This window comes from Mustela nivalis, assembly GCF_964662115.1.
Source record: "Mustela nivalis genome assembly, chromosome: 13".
Classification (NCBI taxonomy): domain Eukaryota; kingdom Metazoa; phylum Chordata; class Mammalia; order Carnivora; family Mustelidae; genus Mustela; species Mustela nivalis.
In genome coordinates, this window is record NC_139032.1 from 12,884,640 (window position 1) to 12,902,546 (window position 17,907).

Below are 17,907 nucleotides of genomic sequence, written 5' to 3' on the forward strand. Positions count from 1 at the left end.
CCCCGCATCTGAATGTCAGCTGAGGGGCCACTTGCAGTCACATCCCGAAACCAGACACCCGCTGTTCATGTGCCTGCAAGCTCTCCTCCAGCTTCAGAAGAGACTACGTGGCACGCCAGGCTCAGGTGCAGAGGCAGGAACTCAGCAAAGACTTAAAACCCACGTCTGTGGACATACGAGAAGGCCTTGTGTTTCTCATCAGCCGGCTGATTTGTGGACGGCCACATTTCTGGAGCTCTGCCAACTGCCTCACCTGGTGGAAAATGCTCATGAACTTGTAAATCACCCTTGAATCCATTTTCCCCATAGAAATAAAACCCATTGCTGGCTCCCCCCCTTGCCGGAAATGTATTTAAAAACTTAGTTGACCAACTTAACAATGTGAGGTGATTAAGGACTGAAAACCATATTTAAAACTCTATTAAAAGAAGACAATAGTGAAGCGCTGTTTAGGGCTGGGAGTTTGGGAATGTAAAAATAATAGATACATGTGATTTTGTTCGAGTCACAAGAAATTACAGACTCGAGTTAAACAGTGTACCTCTTATATGGGTGCAATGGTTTTTAAACCTGGCTGCGTTCTGGAATCACCCAGGGAGCTTTAAAAAAATTCCAATACCCAAGCTGCATCCTACCCCAATTAAATCTGAGTGTCAGGGTTGGGGGTGGGTCCCAGGCCCTGGTTTTTTTTTTTGTTTTTTGTTTTTAAAGATTTTATTTATTTATTTGACAGACAGAGATCACAAGTAGGCAGAGAGGCAGGCAGAGAGAGAGAGAGAGAGAGGGAAGCAGGCTTCCTGCGGAGCAGGGAGCCCGATGTGGGACTCGATCCCAGGACCCTGAGATCATGACCCGAGCCAAAGGCAGCAGCCCAAACCACTGAGCCACCCAGGCGCCCCTGTTTTTTGTTTTAAAGCTCCCAGGCAATTCCAGTGCACAGGCTCGGTGGAAAAGGTCTGCACTGCAGAAGAGGGTCCTTGCCCTTCTGAAGCTTAGCGTTTCCCAGTCTCCCTGGAGGAGAGTCTCTTCCTCATCCCTGCCAAGAACTTCTCCACGGCTGGAAGCTGAAATGAAAAACGGCTGATCGATTGACTGAGTCACACGCATATATAAAAAATACATGCACACATATTTTTATTTATTTAACTTAGGCCCTGACAATTAGCATACAAATCAGAAACACTGAGTGCCTCTGAACTTACATAGCCTCTCCAAATCTTTAAAGAACCAAACTCTAAAAAACACACATCAAAGATATTTAAGTCATAAAACACACACCCACACACACCCACACACACCCACACAAACTTGAATCACCTTCAGGAACCATGACCCAATAATATATTTCATAGGTAAGATCTTGTTCATCAATATACAAAAGAAAACAACAGCAACAACCCTCCACTTTAAGACACATGCCCTTACCAAGAGCACTTAGGAGTGAGAATGGTTTATCGGTAGCATTTTGAGGTAGCATATTTTGTAAAGTAACAGAAGTTTCAGACCTGCTCTGCAGCCTGTCCAGGATGCCGAGGGATAGACCCTCACTCAGCCTTTGCTCTTGGTGCAGGAGAGTGAATCTGTCCGTGTTCACTGCCAAATCAGCCTGAACTCACTTCCTACCGTCTCGCCATGGCCATGTCTATCATACCCTCCTTGTACTGCAGGTTTGGGAAAAGGCGAAGGCGTTTTTTTGATCCTTCTCTCCCCTCGGTGTGGTGTCCTCTCTGGCTGTGGAGTTCAACTTTCTGCTGCATGCAAGTCTCACGGGCTAGACACGCATGCACCCAGGGGGAAGGGAAATTGCTCACTGCAGCTCTTTCTTTTTTTAACTGGCTCTAACAATTTAATTAATTAAGAGTGACCAATTCCTCTAATGCTCTGCAGAGTATTGTTACTGAATATCACCCCCCCTCCATGATTCTGGCCCTTCAAAGGCTCTCCATTTTTCCTCCCCCTGAGTACAATATTTTGGGGTATCGGTGAGCTTTCTGTAAATTTTTCTGGCAGGATGGTGAGCAAAAAAGCTTAAAAAAAAAAAAAAAACCACTCACAAAAACAACAACAAAACCTGGGTACAGGAGCAACCCCGAGAACAGACTTCTCTTGTGCCCTTTGCGATGACCCACGTGTACAAGTCAGGAACACGGCCTTCTTCTTTTAAAAAAAAAAATGTAAATATTCAGCTCAGCTCTGCATGTTAAACACAAATATACAGTCGAAACAGGCTAAGGACTAAAGCTGCAAATATGGTCCCAGCAACTTCAGACCTCGGTGGCACTGATCAAATTTTTTGCCCCGGAGGTGCAAGTTTTAAGGGATGTCCAATCCCTAAAGCCCTTTCAACCCAGTATGCTTTCTGTCTGAAAATTCAACCCTTGGAAGGAATCAATGTACAAATGGATAAAAATAGCACATGCCCCAGGCAAAAAAAGGGGGGGGGCATGAGCTGGGCCTGAGTTGCCACTTAAGACTCTGTCATCGAGTATCCTATACAATCTGCAAAGGCTGTGGGCCCCGATCCAGCACCCGGGGCCTCCTGGAACACGTCCGCCACCAGAGTCAACTGCTGACCCAAAGCCAATGACACAACCGGGCATCAGACTACAAGTATCCTAGGTGCTACAAAAGGACTCGGGCTGACCCTCAGAGGTCCCCACCTCCCCCCCACGGCAACCTGTCACACAGAAGGTGAAGCTACTTAACAGTCACTAAGACACACGAAGTGGCGGGTGAGGGTCAGGAGAAATGCTCTCCGAATACACCAGCCTAACCAACCCAAATAAATTCTTCAACACTTTGTACAACTAGAAGGTGCGCGAGCTGGTATTCAAGCCATCATGTTAAATCCTTTTGTCCCCTCTCTGATCGGACAGGAAAATGGTTCCATTGGGTTAACAGTGTCATTGTTAAAATGCCATAAATTAAATAAGTTAGTTCACATTTTTTTTTCTTCCCCCAGCACTTAAGTTACAGTGAGTCCCTAATGTGCTTTTGCCGTCTGCATGAACAGCTCCAGATCCCTCCGGCGGACAACGCTGGCTCGAGCACAACCATATTCATCCAGCTGCAAAGGTAGGAACTGTTCGAGCAGCCCGAGGCCCTGGCCAGCAGGACTGGTAAACAGCTTAGCCCAGGATGGTTTAAAGTTTCCGCTGAATCCCACAAATATGGTACTCCCTTTAAAAAAAAAAAAAAAAAAAAATGCACCATTTGTCCATCTAATTGTTCCAGACAAGACCATGCAGGAGGTTGAGTCGGAGGTGAGCAAAACAAAGGCAGCTATGAAACAGAAAAGCTACACTTCCTTGCGTCAGCCGATGAACTCTGACCACCCACCTCTTGCCCCAAATAATAAACCACATCCCCAAACACTTCCTCTAATGTCTCCTTGTTTAAAAATTATCTTAATGATACCCACTCCAGCAAACTAAGCTCTTGCAGCTTTTCCCACCCAAAGAAAGTTTCTATGGCTGGACTCGTAAGAACTTCAAGGAAAAATACAAATACAAACCTTTGTTATAAAGATGAGCTGGTTTGGCTAATCCCAGAGGTACTAAGGAATCGGAAATATTTAAATGCTTTATTTCTCCTCTTGTGCTCAACAGAACAATTGACCTGTACATAAAAGTCAGAAAATTGGAGGGAATTTCAAAAAATCAGCATGTATTAATTGAGTGCCTTTCTGAACTGAATACAGCAGAGAAATACTAGGTAAGAGCAGAGCTAAAAACAAACAGGAAACAAAACAACAAAACAAAACCCAGATGCTTTTCACATCCCGGCTGTTCCAAGTTCAGACTCCACACCACCCCCAGAACCCACCCAGGACCCACACTGCTCCTGTAAGGTGTCTCCAAGTGTTGGGAAAGCCAAGGTCATTGAGGTCAGTTAACCCAGTGAGTAAACTGGGACTCACCTCTTTTATATTAATAAGGGAAGCTATTTTGTTTCAGATGCTCTATCTGTTCATGTCCTATTATCTATTTATAAAATAAATGAATAAACGCCAGTTCTACAAAGAAATAAAGTCTGTGCCCCATGGTTTGGTTTAAATTCCCTGTTTATTATGCAGCGTATCAACACATATACTTAAATCCGTTTGCAGATTTTCTCTTCTCCAGACCTCTCTCAACTCTGCCAGGGTCACATGGGCTTAATTACTATGGCCTCATGATTTATTTTAATATGTTATAAAACAGACCCCTTGCATTATTTTAAGTTGTTTACAAATATTTTATTACTCTCCCACAGTTACTCTTCCACTATTCTTTTCTTCAACTTTTATATAACCATTAGTATTCATTTTCTTTTTTTTTTTTTAAGATTTTATTTATTTATTTGACAGAGAGAGATCACAAGCAGGCAGAGAGAGAGTGAGAGGAGGAAGCAGGCTCCCCGCGGAGCAGAGAGCCCGATGTGGGGCTCGATCCCAGGACCCTGGAATCGTGACCTGAGCTGAAGGCAGAGGCTTTAACCCACTGAGCCACCCAGGCGCCCCCAGTATTCATTTTCTTAATGTGGGTCTTGATATGTTGACGTCATCCTATAGCAGGGGAGACCACTCAGCGTCAGGACAGAGGTTTGACCACAGCGAACCTACAGGCCTGACCCTCTTCCTCAGGCTCGTCCCATGAGATCACTTACAGATCCCCAGGGACCCGCTCACCCCAGTGTGTGCCTAGTTTTCTAGAAGACACTGGTAGCTGCTCCATAACTTCTGAAGACTTTGTTAAGATACAACACACAGGTCCTCCTGGGTGGCTCAGTCGGTTAAGCGTCTGCCTAGGCTTAGGTTGTGACCCCAGGGTGCAGGGATCTAGACCATATGTTGGGTTTCTTGTTCAGTGAGGAGTCTGCTTCCCTCTTTCCCTCTATGCTTACACTCTCTCTCTCTCAAATAAATAAATAAAATCATAATGGGAGGGAAATACAATATACATATAGAAAAGTATCATTAAGTATATAGCATTTTGAATTTCTGCACATGATGTACTTACGTAACCAGCCTAGATGAAGAAACAGAGCGCTACCCACATCTTAAAAGTCTTCCTTCAGTACCCTTTCCAGAAACAACCTAGTGACTTTTTAATAAGCTGGTTTTAACTCTTAAATCTATAGGGTACCTTATAGGACTGCCGTGTTATCCTAAAAGTTTTTGGTGAGCAGTATGTCCTGGAGGGGTTCAGGTGAACTGAGTAACATATCCACCCTCAGCAAAAATCTTTAAATCCTTAAAGAAAATTGAGGCCTTGGAAAGGAATTCCCTAAAAGTATCTCAAAGCAGAAAGTAGAGCTGTAATATTCAGCACACTGAATATTACATTCAAATAATCCAGTGACTTTATTTGTAATTTGGTCCTGTCAGGGTGCCTGGGTGGCTCAGTGGGTTAAGCCTCTGCCTTCACCTTGGGTCATGAACCCAAGGTCCTGGGATGGAGCCCCGCATCAAGCTCTCTGCTCAACGGGGAGCCTGCTTCTCCCACAACTCTCTCTGCCTGCCTCTCTGCCTGCTTGTGATCTCTGCCTCTCAAATGAATAAGTAAAATCTTAAAAAAAAAAAAAAAAAGAAAACTTTTTTGGTCTTGTCATATGTAAAGAGTGTAAGTCATCAGATGATGGAAGATGCATTCAAAAACCAGACAGGACCTTACTCCCCAGGAAGCTTATGCTTCCCTTAGCTCCCTCACTGAACAAAGGTCTGCATGTAAGTTAGCGTCTGCCGCACAGCCAGGCAGCAGAGAGGAGCCTGAATTCATCTCCTTGCCTCCAGGCAGGGTCTAACCATCCCCCCCAAAAGAAAGGTTTTGCTCATGTGCATTCTTCTTCAGAGACCAACGAAACAAGACCCATCGGGCCAGGGCTTTTAAAAGAGAGACCAGATACTAGCCCACTTAAAACTGAATTGACTCCTTTCCAGTCACTTCCACCTGCGCTAGGTGGGGAATTCACAGCACAAGGCCATCTGAGAACTTATCAGTACCATGGATGGCCACGAAGGTCAAACTGTCTATAAAATTGCTTTAAACTGGAAATGAACCTTCCTGAGTAAGTTAGGTGCAATATAATCGCCCAAACACTAAAAAGTGGGAAAATATTATTTAGTATTTCAAAATACTGAACTTTCAAAATATTGAAATTCTGAACTTTCAAAATATTGAATCCCACGTGGAGAGTCTTCACACCATTTGCAAACTCCACTCACATCTGGGCTTTCACCAAGCAATGCTATGCAGCGTAGACCATGGGCACTAATCTGAGACAAGGAAGAAATGACCCCCTTTCAACAGCCCTAAAAGCCCACACCATAAAAGGCTGGAAAGACAAACCAAAGCTCAAGAGTTAACCAGGTGTCACCTGTTGCGATGGCCCGTCCCCTCTTGCAGAACAAGCGTCACCTACCTTGGAGGGATGCCTGTTCTCAAATACTCTTCCATGCGACTGACATCAGCAGGAGAGAAAATCTTTTTTTCCATTAACCGGAAGGGCACGCTACAGGCATCCACAATAAGGAGGAGGACACCTGCGTTCTGGATGGTAAAGTCGGTGCCGTTGACCTGGGAACAGAGAAACATCTGCTGTCATCACCTCGTTCCTACCTCCAAGAAGAATCTTTCTAGCCTTTCCCTCGGTCTTCTAAACCCATGAATCAAATTCTATTTCCAGGATTCAAACTGCATAACCCAGTGACTCTTTCTCTACCAACATCTGAAACCCTGCCAGTGTTCTCTCGCAGACTGTGCCTTTGCTGGGTCTTTACCGGTTGGATTGAAATCTCCGAGCAAAGCCTGGAGGTCCCCACTCAGCTGAGTAGCAGGACTCTCACTGCAGGTTGGAGAACTCCATGCCTATTCCACTCTCTCACTGGGGTCAAAGCTCCAACCCGCAGAGATCAGGTGTCAGCCTCAGTACCACTGTTCCCGCCGCTCACTTACTGCCACACTGGTTCAGAAAAAAATATCATGCCTTCCCCGACACAGAAACCCCCCATTAGAGTTTAGGTTTGGAACACTGATGGAGCCACATGGCCTCATCTCCTTTGTTCTACCCATAGCTCTCCCTTAAAATCAAAACGAAATGGGGGTAATTTCACCAGGATGTTAAGCCACAAGGTATTAATAAATTTTGTTCATAATTTATTGTGAGCTGAAATTTCCAGTAGTCCTCTCGAAATTAAATTAGTGGTTTGAGACCTCTTCAAGAAAAAGGAACTCCAGACACATCCAAATATCATTAACTCGTCAGCCAGAAAAGAAGGGAAAAAAAAATTCGCTGGACTAAAAAATGACTGAACACTAATTTAAGCCATAGGCGCGGTTTCTATTTTAGATATGTAAAATTGGGGCGCCTGGCTGGCTCAGTCGGAGGAGAGTATGGCTTTTGATCTTGGGGTCCTGAGTTTAAGCCCTGCACTAATATAGAGATTACTTAAAGAAAAGAGATTACTAAAAAGAAAAAGAAAAGTTTTTTCTTGGGGGAAAATGTGTAAAATCAGAAACTATGCTAAAAGCTAACAACACTTGTTCATGTTTGGGGAAATAGCACTTAAATTTTATTTATTTATTTATTTATTTTTAAAGATTTTATTTATTTATTTGACAGAGAGAGATCACAAATAGGCAGAGAGGCAGGTAGAGAGACAGAGAGGAGGAAGCAGGCTCCCTGCCGAGCAGAGAGCCCGATGCGGGACTCAATCCCAGGACCCCGAGATCATGACCCAAGCCGAAGGCAGTGGCCTAACCCAACGAGCCACCCAGGCGCCCCTTATTTATTTTTTTTAAGAATTTATTTATTTGAGAGGAAGAGCGGGGGTGGGGTCAGAAAGACAAGCAGATTCCGAACTAAGCACAGAGCCCAACACGGGACTCGATCCTAGAACCCCCAGATCATAGGCCCGAGCCAAAGTCAGATGCCCAATTGACTGAGCCACCCAGGTGCCCCTAAATTTTATTTCTAATCACTCCTTGTCTCACAGGAGTCAGATGACTTTGTTGGCTACGTTTATATTGTTCTAATCCAGGGAACAATTCTGAAAATCCTTGAGATCAAGTACCACTTCATTCTTGGGAAGATGGGAAGTGATTCTCTTATTTTTTAAAAAAATCTGAATACCTAAAACTGAGATACATTTGAGAAAAAATACATAATGATCCTCTACACACTTAAACTGTCCTCTTGAAAAGAACCCCCTAAAAACCTATTGCTTAAAGAAATCACAAAAGACTAAAGCGACACCATGTCTTAGCAAAGACTTCAGGCAATGCTTGGGTAAACCACTGGAGGTAAATATGACAGAACACAATGTTGTGGGACTTTTCTGGGGTCCTGAGCACCCAGTGTTCAGCAAAGGAGTTTAAAATGTGTCTTCAGAGGCGCCTGGGTGGCTCAGTGGGTTAAGCTGCTGCCTTCAGCTCAGGTCATGATCTCAGGGTCCTGGGATCGAGTCCCACATCCGGCTCTCTGCACAGCAGGGAGCCTGCTTCCCTCTCTCTCTCTCTCTGGCTGCCTCTCCGTCTACTTGTGATTTCTCTCTGTCAAATTAATAAATAAAATCTTTAAAAAATAAATAAATAAATAAATAAATAAAATAAAATGTGTCTTCAGACGCTGGAGCAGAGCCTGCCTGAGATTTATTGGGCGAGCTAAACATTATCTTCTCAAAGTGTTTAGTGAAGTTAGTAGAGCAGAGAGACTAAGCACCCACTCGCTTCCCTTCTGCAATGGATTGCCACGCCAACAAGGCTGGGGTCAGGTTCTCCACGCCGCCGACTGCCCTGAGATGCCGAGCTAACAAGTTTTATGCCAGAAAAAACCTACATCATGGGGGCACCTGGGTGGCAGTGGGTTAAGCCTCTGCCTTCAGCTCCGGTCATGATCTCAGGGTTTTGGGATCGAGCCCCGAATCAGGCTCTCTGCTCAGCAGGGAGCCTGCTTCCTCCTCTCTCTGCCTGCCTCTCTGCCTACTTGTGATCTCTGTCTGTCAAATAATAAATAAAATTAAAAAAAAAAAACACGCTACATCATGAACATACTACAAAATGAACTGTTAACAAAGGGCAACAGGCATAAATATATAGTCAGAAAATCTTTGAGCTCCATTTAAATAGGGATAGTCTCTATTTATTTAAATTTTGTGTATGTGAAGTCACGAGATCCATCCACTTAACCAATTTTAACTGTACGATACATAATTACAGACTGCAGGGACAAGGGGATACAGCAGACCTGGAGACCTTATTCATCTTACTCACCTGAAACTACATGCCTGTTGATGAGTAACACACCATTTCACCCTCCCCTCCCCCAACGCAGGGATATTCTTAATTCAGGGTTGTTAAGAAGTTCCTGATGCAGAGCTCAGTCCTGGAGACGGATGATGGTGATGCTTGCACACCATCTGAATGTACTTCACACCACTGAACTATACAACTTAAAAATGGGTAAGACAGGGGCGCCTGGGTGGCTCAGTGGGTTAAGCCACTGCCTTCAGTTCAGGTCATGATCTCAGGGTCCTGGGAACAAGTCCCAGGCTCTCTGCTCAGCAGGGAGCCTGCTTCCTCCTCTCTCTCTCTCTCTCTGCCTGCCTCTCTGCCTATTTGGGATCTCTCTCTGTCAAATAAATAAATAAAATCTTAAAAAAAAATGAGTAAGATAATGAATTCGATGTTATGTATATTTTAACACAATAAAAGAAACTGGGAAAGGAAACAAACGAGTAAGATGCAATTTTGTCCGCATACATATGGATTTGTGGCTGTTTTGCCCACCACTTTAAAAAACTGAGCTCCTGTGGTTAGAGGATGGGTCAAACGGGTATAGGATTAAGAGGTAAAGACTTGGGGCACCTGGGTGGCTCAGTGGGTTAACCCTCTGCCTTCGGCTCAGGTCATGATCTCAGGGTCCTGGGATCGAGCCCTGCATCGGGCTCTCTGCTCAGTAGGGAGCCTGCTCTCCTCTCTCTCTGCCTGCCTCTCTGCCTACTTGTGATCTCTCTCCCGCTGTCAAATAAATAAATAAAATCTTAAAAAAAAAAAAAAAAAAGAGGTAGACTTTTCCAGTTATAAAATGTGTAAGTCACAGGAAGGAAAAGTACAGCATAGGGAAAAGAGTCAATAGTATTGTAGTAACTTTGCGTGGTGACAGGTGGTAACTACACTTACCACCGTGAGCATTTCATAACATACACAGATGTCAAATCGCTATGTGGAACGCCTGAAACTAATGTCATACTGTAGGTCAGTTATACCTCAGTTACCAAAAAAAAGAAAAAATGAGCTCTTTAGAGAGACCACATGAGGAGCGCCTGGGTGGTTCAGTGGATTCAGCCTCTGCCTTCGGCTCAGGTCATGACCCCAGAGTCCTGGGATTAGCCCCGCATCAGGGTCCCTGCTTCTTTCTCCCTCTCGCCCTCTGTCACTCCACCTGCTTGTGCTCTCTCCCCCCACTCTTAAATAAATAAATAAAATCTTTTAAAAAATTAAAATTAAATTTTTAAATAAGTAAATAAATCAAGACACCGCATGACACTGGGATCAGGCCCTGCTAGATAGCTGTTAGGTGGTTAGATACCTGCCCTGCCGAGAACTCCTTAGACAGTGGCACTCGGGTCAACCTGATTTGGAACAGACTTCATGCCAAGAGCTGGCTAGCTGGGCTCTTCGCCCACATTCTACGTGTTGCCAAGGAGCCTCAGGCCTACACTTTCATAAACCCACCTAGAAGAGAGGACTAACACGCCGTGAACCACTTTCAACATTCACTCGAAGTCATCCATAAACACAATCTAGAGAGAAAAAAGACTTGATACATTTAACGTGTGTAAAAATGCAAACGTTTAGGAGGTATTTGTAGCTCGAACACATTGCTCGCCACCCAGTGCCTGTTGCCAGAGAGAATTCATGTCACCTGACGAAATACAACAGTGAGAAGCTGAGGCAGGGGATGTGCCAACCGTACTTACAGAGATAATAGTCAAGTCTCCACGCTGAGTCTCTGCTTTACTGGGTGAATGGAACTGCACGGGGAGGTAGCTTTTATGAGGATCACTGGTAAACACCACCTAAACGGGGAAGAAATTCCGTATTTCCGTCAACCACATCTTCCTTCAAAGGGGCCTCAAAATCAACTCAATTGTATGAAACCCAACGGTGCTGGGGTTTTTTCCCCCCCCAGTGAACTTTTTGTACAGACTGAATGGCCTGGAATTCCCTCTTTGGATCCGGATTTAATTCAAGAAGGGTATGTTCCTCATTTTCTGGAATAATCCCAGTCTCAAATAACTGAAATCTTGTTCAGGAAATCAATTCTGCAAGTGACTATGTAAATGTGCTTCGCACTTAGATCTTTGTCCTTTTCAGACCAGTTATCTTAAACTGGGACCCAGTCACTCCAGAACTAAGAAAAGTAAAGGTGACAAGGATTATACTTCAAAACCTTTCAGCCGGTGGTGCATCACCAAGCTAACTTCCTGACCTGACTTGCACTGTGTCCCGTAAATCAAGCTACCCGCTACATCCGGGCCCCTAATCCCGCTGTTCTATCGACTTCTGCAGGCACCAGAGCAGCCTCGCTTTCCCACACGTGCTTTATCTCCTTTCCCGCCACTTGGCCTTTGCAGATGCTGTTCCCTCCCCCCCAGAATGCCCTTCCTTGTTTCCCTCCACTCCTTGAAATCACTCCCAGCCTCCAAATCCCACCTTGCACCTCCTCCCTAAAAGCCTTCCTCTCAATTAAAAGCAGGCTGAACTCTCACACAGTTTAGCACTTCAAGTATATATTCCATATGAATGCGTGTTGACGACTTCATTCCAAGGGCAAACAATCGTCATGATACTCAACATTTAGAAGCTCAGGTTTAGAGGGGCGCCTGGGTGGCTCAGCAGGTTAAAAGCCTCTGCCTTCGGCTCAGGTCATGATCTCAGAGTCCTGGGATCAAGCCCCGCATTGGGCTCTCTGCTCAGCAGGGAGCCTGCTTCCTCCTCTCTCTCTGCCTGCCTCTCTGCCTGCTTGTCATCTCTCTCTGTCAAATAAATAAATAAAAATATTTTTAAAAAAATAATAAAACATAAAAAATAAATTCTAATCAATGTTTTAAGCACACACACACAAAAAAACTAGTAGTGCTAAACATTAATGTATGGAACCATTTAGATAGGCTTAGGATATTTCCAATGATAAATTAATAATTTAAATAAATTTAAATAAATGATTTAAATAAATTACCATGTTGTGATTGCTTTAATAAATTATATAATCTTTTCTGTAGTGAAGGACTTTTAACAAATTCAGCTTGAGAATTAGGCTGAAGAATTTACTTCCCCACTAAGATTATCTAAAAGTATCACTTTAGGGGCACCTGGGTGGCTAAGTCAGTTAAGCGTCTTACTCTTGATTGCAGCTCAAGTCATAATCTCAAGGGTTGTGAGACTGAGCCCTGTGTCAGGCTCCATGCTCAGGAGGTAGTCTGCTTGAGATTCTTCTCTCTCTTCCTCTCCCTCCATCCCTACCCCCAAGAAAATAAAAATGAAAATAAAATAAAAAAATAAATAAAACGTCACTTTGACAGTCAACATATTACATGGGACGAGCAAGGATCTATAGAAACTTCTTCATGTACGTGGCTGGCTTGGTTGGTGGGTGGATTGGTGAGTTGGTTGGCTAGCTGGTTGGTTGGTAGGTGGCCTGGTTGGTGGGTTGGTTGGTGAGTTGGTTGGCTAGCTGGTTGGTTGGTAGGTGGCCTGGTTGGTGGGTTGGTTGAGGAGTTGGTTGGCAGGTCGGTTGATGTGCTGGTTTTATTTGAGGTGGAGAATAGAAGTGGGACAACGATATGAAAGATTGAAACTGTGGATAGTGAGTTGCCACTGAAAAAATATTCATATATGATAACAGGAAGAATAAATCCATGTTCCTCTTTCTGCTTCTTACCATCACCCACAGGCAAAAACAAAGGAAAAACATTTCTGATTCAGCAGGACTAGGGCAGGACCAAGGATTCTAATATCTTATAAGTTCCCAGGTGATGCTGATGTGGTTGATCTGGGACTACACTTTGAGAACCATTTTCCGTAACCTGTATTTGTTGAGCAAAACTTAAATATTAATTAGAGCAATATCAACTCTATACTTCTTTTTTACTTGGAGCTGGTGTGACCTCCTGTGAAAACCCATGCCCAGTCTGACCTCATTATTTTGGCTTTACTTTCATTGCCACATGTTCTTAAGATCCAGAGGGAAGCCTTGTAATTAAGAAGGAAAAGAATTTTGCTTCTAGCCAAAGTTAGTTTGTAATTTTAATTACAGGTAAATGTAATAGCAAATGCTTCAAAATTAACAGTAGCTTTCCACCTTAAGGGGGGGCAATTTTCAATAGGAGTTGCATTTTTTTTTTTTTGAAGATTTTATTTATTTATTTGTCAGAGAGAGTGAGCACAGGCAAACAGAGTGGCAGAGGGAGAAGCAGGCTCCCCGCGGAACACAGAGCCCGATGTGGGACTCGATCCCAGGACGCTGGGATCATGACCTGAGCCGAAGGCAGCTGCTTAACCAACTGAGCCACCCAGGCATCCCCATTCTTTTAAGATTTATTTATTTTGGTGGGGGAAGGGCAGAGGCAGAGGGAGAGAGAATCTCAATCTGGTTCCCTGCTTAGCGCAGAGCCCAACATGGGGCTGGATCTCACAGCCCTGAGATCAGGACCTCAGCCAAAATCAGAAGTCAGACCCTCAACCGACTGAGCCACCCAGGTGCCCCATACAGCAGCTGCATTTTTGGAAGAGACATTTTCTAGTTCTCAATAAAAGAAAGTACTCTTCTACATCACGGACATGGAAACCCAAGAGCAATATTTTAACAGAATCACACCTGAGGGGAAAGAAAACAAGGACCAGAAAATGCAGAGCCATCCCCAGTAAACTGCTGTATCTCAGGCGTCAGATATGTCTATTACAAATTTGGACTAGTTTACTTCTTAGGCTTACTGCATTCTAGAATGGGCCAAAATTCAGGAGAAATCCCTCAGTACTTATAACTTGGCAAGACACATGTTCCCAAGAAAAACGTGCCTATTGTCAAAATAAAGAAACAAACAAAAACCAAAACAGAACACTGCTTTCGGTTCTTCCTCCCACCCACAGCCCAGTCTTCTCTCTTATCTACCTGGCGGGTCCCGCAGTCTTGACAGAGCCTGGTGAGCATGGAAGGCATACGCTTGAGGGCCGACGGCTTCCTGGAATACTGGGGATACGCTCTGGCCATGCAGTTACTGGTATCTTTTGAGTCCGTCGCTGCCTGGATCTTGACTCGTTCGCATCCCTGAGATGAACAGTAACTGTGGCCATCCCTGTGGCTTTTGGCTTTGAGATACAAAAACAGCAACCTGAGAACACAAACCGGTCCACGGGATGTTAGCCGGCCTCTCACAAACTCACGGAAATGCCTCCCACTGGCTCATGGCCCAGAAGGCTGTTCCTCTAATAAAGTAACTTTTCCTTAAAAGAAAATAAATTACAAAACTAATAAAGTCGATTCTCCTTCCTTTCTATCCTTCCAAGGCCCTAAGTCAAATGCAAAATGCAACACTACTTTCAGGAGATATTTTGATAACCCGATTCAATCATTCTGGAACATACCAAAGTTCATTCCTGCAGTGAATTACTTCAATAGGTAATTTAGGAGGATGGACTTTGGTTTGGTTCAAACTTCCTTGGAAAATTTTAGACTTATATTGAGTTTATGATTTCGTAAATTAGTGTGTGTGTTTTTTTTGGGGGGGGGGGTTATTAATCATTTCAGTTTAAGGCATAAATTCGAAATAAATAAAAATAGCAACTGCGACATGCTTGCTACGGTCTCCCATCAATTCCTGGGATGTTTATGAAGAGCAGATGGGCCTGAGGTCCTTCTGTCTGTACTTCGGCCAAAATCAAGGGAAAGGAACCGTCCCCGCCCACTTGGAATTATCCTCCTGCTGCCAAGATGGCTGGAAAAGTAACTTCCAGGCAACAGTCCAACATCTGTCAGCAAACCTAGTCTTTCTGAACCAAAGGAAGTCAAGACTGTAAAGCATCTGATCCAATGTGATTGATTACTGGAGATCACGAATTCATATTTTAATACGAAGTCAGTGAACAACGAAAAGTTGCAGTTCTGAGGTAAAAAATCAGCCATTGTCCTACCATCAACACTTTTAACATACATCTGTCAGGAATGAAAGGGACCTAATTAGGCTTGGGCCTTTTGACACACAATTAAAAAAAAATTTTTTTAAATTTAATATTTAAAAAAATGAATACACTTAAAAATCAACAAAAGGAATAGAATGAAAAAGAATTAGAACCTCAAAGGCGGAGAGATTCTAAAAATACCAGAATGGAAAAAAAAAATATTTCCCAGTTAATCATTCATCATTTGTGATCTCCAGACCATCCTCACAAATTGGGGTGTTCCACTTATTTCTGTGGAAAACCAACAGGGACTGTGGAAGTTCTGTCATCTGCTGTATAAAAGTCCCAGTAGGTTGTCTGAAGTCTTACTAAGAACTGAAAATCAGCGACAATTGTGATAAGAAAAGCAAGTCACAAGGGCTGCTTGGGGGAGCCCTGGAGGGCAAACGAGGGGTATCTTCTTCAAAAACTAACAAGCCACTTAACAGAACCCCCACCTCACGCCCCCGTCTCCCCATTCTGAACTTTCATCTTTCCCCCAAACATGCCATGCCGCGTTCTTCCATGCCTCCATGCACCTCTCCGCGCTGCTCCTGGGGTCACCTGAACCCTCTCTTTTTCCATCTCCTCCTACTCATTCCTCAGGAGTTAGCCCCAGTGTCATCCTCTTGGGATGTCACTGGGCATCCCAGGCTGAGCTTTTGGGTGACCTCAGAAAGCACCCTGAAAACCCCACTACAGGAATCGCAGCATTTAAACCTCTAGTTCGCTAAGGACTTGCTTTACAAGCCCACGTCCTTGATTCAGCGGACAGCGAATTTGCCTAAGAAATGGCTCTTCGTCACACGAGTATCTTTATGGCACCCAGACGATGGCATTCGTGATGGGAATGTCAGCTTCGGGGATGGACGCTGAAGGAGCATGCTACTTGCTGGAAGAGTACAGGAGATCGAGCCTACCATAGCCCAAAGGCTGAGAGACTGTAACTGGATAAAGGCAGACAAAGCCAACAGGACCCCGGGTGAACAGGATTAGAATTAAAAAGTGGAAAGACGCAGCCTAGAGAAAGTTGAAAGCAAACATGCCATGGTTACACAGTGGTTTGGTGTTGGTTGTTTTTTTTAAACTCAAGGTCAACTTGAGAGATCACCTTAAAGGAAGAAAAAAACGAGCTCTCCCTGAAATATGAACTCTAGCCCACATAAGTAATCATCTTAAGAGTTGCCATAGAAAAAAAAATTATTTTAATTTTCAATTGGGCCTACTGGTTCTTTATTGACAAGGGTAATTTTCCTCTCCAAATTGCCTTAATAGGTATACGGCAAACATCTTCATCCGATTCCTGCTGCCAACTGTAATTACGAGTCATTCTACGTCTCTAAACCTCTAATAGTGATGAGCGGAGAATTACCCACATCGGCTGCGTTTCTAAACAGCCGTCCTATCCCAACCTATTCTTAGTTAGGCTGAAGACTAGTAATTTCACCATTAAAGAAAAATAGCAATAATTCTCTTTCACTGGTTGCGCCCAATTACCCCGTGGTGGAGTCAAAATAGAATTTCCGCTCCGACTGCTTCCGCTGCAGCTCTTCCAGCGAGTGCACGGGCTCATACTCCTCCATTCTGGATAACGAGCCATTATGGCGCTGTAAAAAGCCGAAGGTGACCTGAAAACTTGTGTTTGATGGATAGCAGAGGCCAACTCGAATCCAGTCATTCCTATAAAGGAGAGACAATAAAACAACGAATCCACACTTGAGTCTGCGTATTTTGAGTACTATAGCATTTGTAAATTTCAGCCGTGATTCTTCTCTGCCTTAAATTTCTGCTGTGGGGGTGCCTGGGTGGATCAGTGGGCTAAAGCCTCTGCCTTCCGCTCAGGTCATGATCCCGGGGTCCTGGGATCGAGTCCCGCATCGGGCTCTCTGCTCAGCAGGGAGTCTGCTTCCCTTTCTCTCTGTCTGCCTCTCTGCCTACTTGTGATCTCTGAGCCAAAGGCAGAGACTTTAACTCACTGAGCCACCCAGGCGGCCCTATTTTTACTTATTTTATTTATTTATAAGTAATCCCTACACCCAAAGTGGGGCTCAAACTCACAATCCTGAGATCAGGAGTTGCACGCTCCAACCTTCTGAGCCAGCCAGATGCCCCTCCAAAGAATTTTTTTGTTCATAAATATTTTTTTTTTCTTTTATGATTGCATTAGGATAAATACTTAGTGGTAAAACTTTTGGCTATAAAGGCATATGCACTTTTAAACCTTTCAATGCATATTACCAAATTGCTGTGTTTTTTTTTTTCCCTTAGGTAATATCCTATTTTTAGATATAAAATCAACACTTTCCGGAAACCATTAAATCATTTGCTGTTTGAGGGCATTTTGTAAGTTGTGGTAAAATATACATAACCAAAAATTTATCTTTTTATCCATTTTTAACTCCACAGTTCAGTGGCATTAAGTACATTCACAGGGTTCTACAATTACCACTACTCTTCCAACGAATTTTTAAAAATAATATGTAACGAGGCCTTAAAATTATTCATACAGGTTTTACCAGTAATCCCATTAAAGAATAATTAGGAACATAGACCAGGAAAGATGCTCTATGCTGTATCATTTATAATAGCATAAAGGATGTGTCGAGGGGCTGGCAGAAGAAAAAGAAGGTACATGCTCATGGAGAAAGAGAGCAGTCAAGTAAATTCTGGTATATTTATATGCTCCAAAAACACAAGGGTGGACGGG

The 17,907-nt window shown here is 43.7% G+C and overlaps 1 protein-coding gene across 11 annotated transcripts in view; it reads right to left on the reverse strand.

Moving 5' to 3' along the window:
* Positions 1–1,110: 1,110 nt before the first annotated feature.
* CEMIP2 (cell migration inducing hyaluronidase 2) overlaps positions 1,111–17,907 on the reverse strand; it is a 132,644-nt gene continuing 115,847 nt past the window's right edge. For all 11 annotated transcript variants that reach the window (XM_082696586.1, XM_082696590.1, XM_082696585.1 and 8 more), the window contains 6 exons: positions 16,698–16,880; positions 14,155–14,374; positions 10,961–11,059; positions 6,403–6,557; positions 3,515–3,618; positions 1,111–3,180 (listed from right to left, as the gene is read on the reverse strand). In XM_082696586.1, the coding sequence (XP_082552712.1) occupies positions 2,984–3,180; positions 3,515–3,618; positions 6,403–6,557; positions 10,961–11,059; positions 14,155–14,374; positions 16,698–16,880 (958 nt within the window). In that variant the 3' untranslated portion in view covers positions 1,111–2,983. The remainder of the gene's footprint in view (positions 3,181–3,514; positions 3,619–6,402; positions 6,558–10,960; positions 11,060–14,154; positions 14,375–16,697; positions 16,881–17,907) is intronic.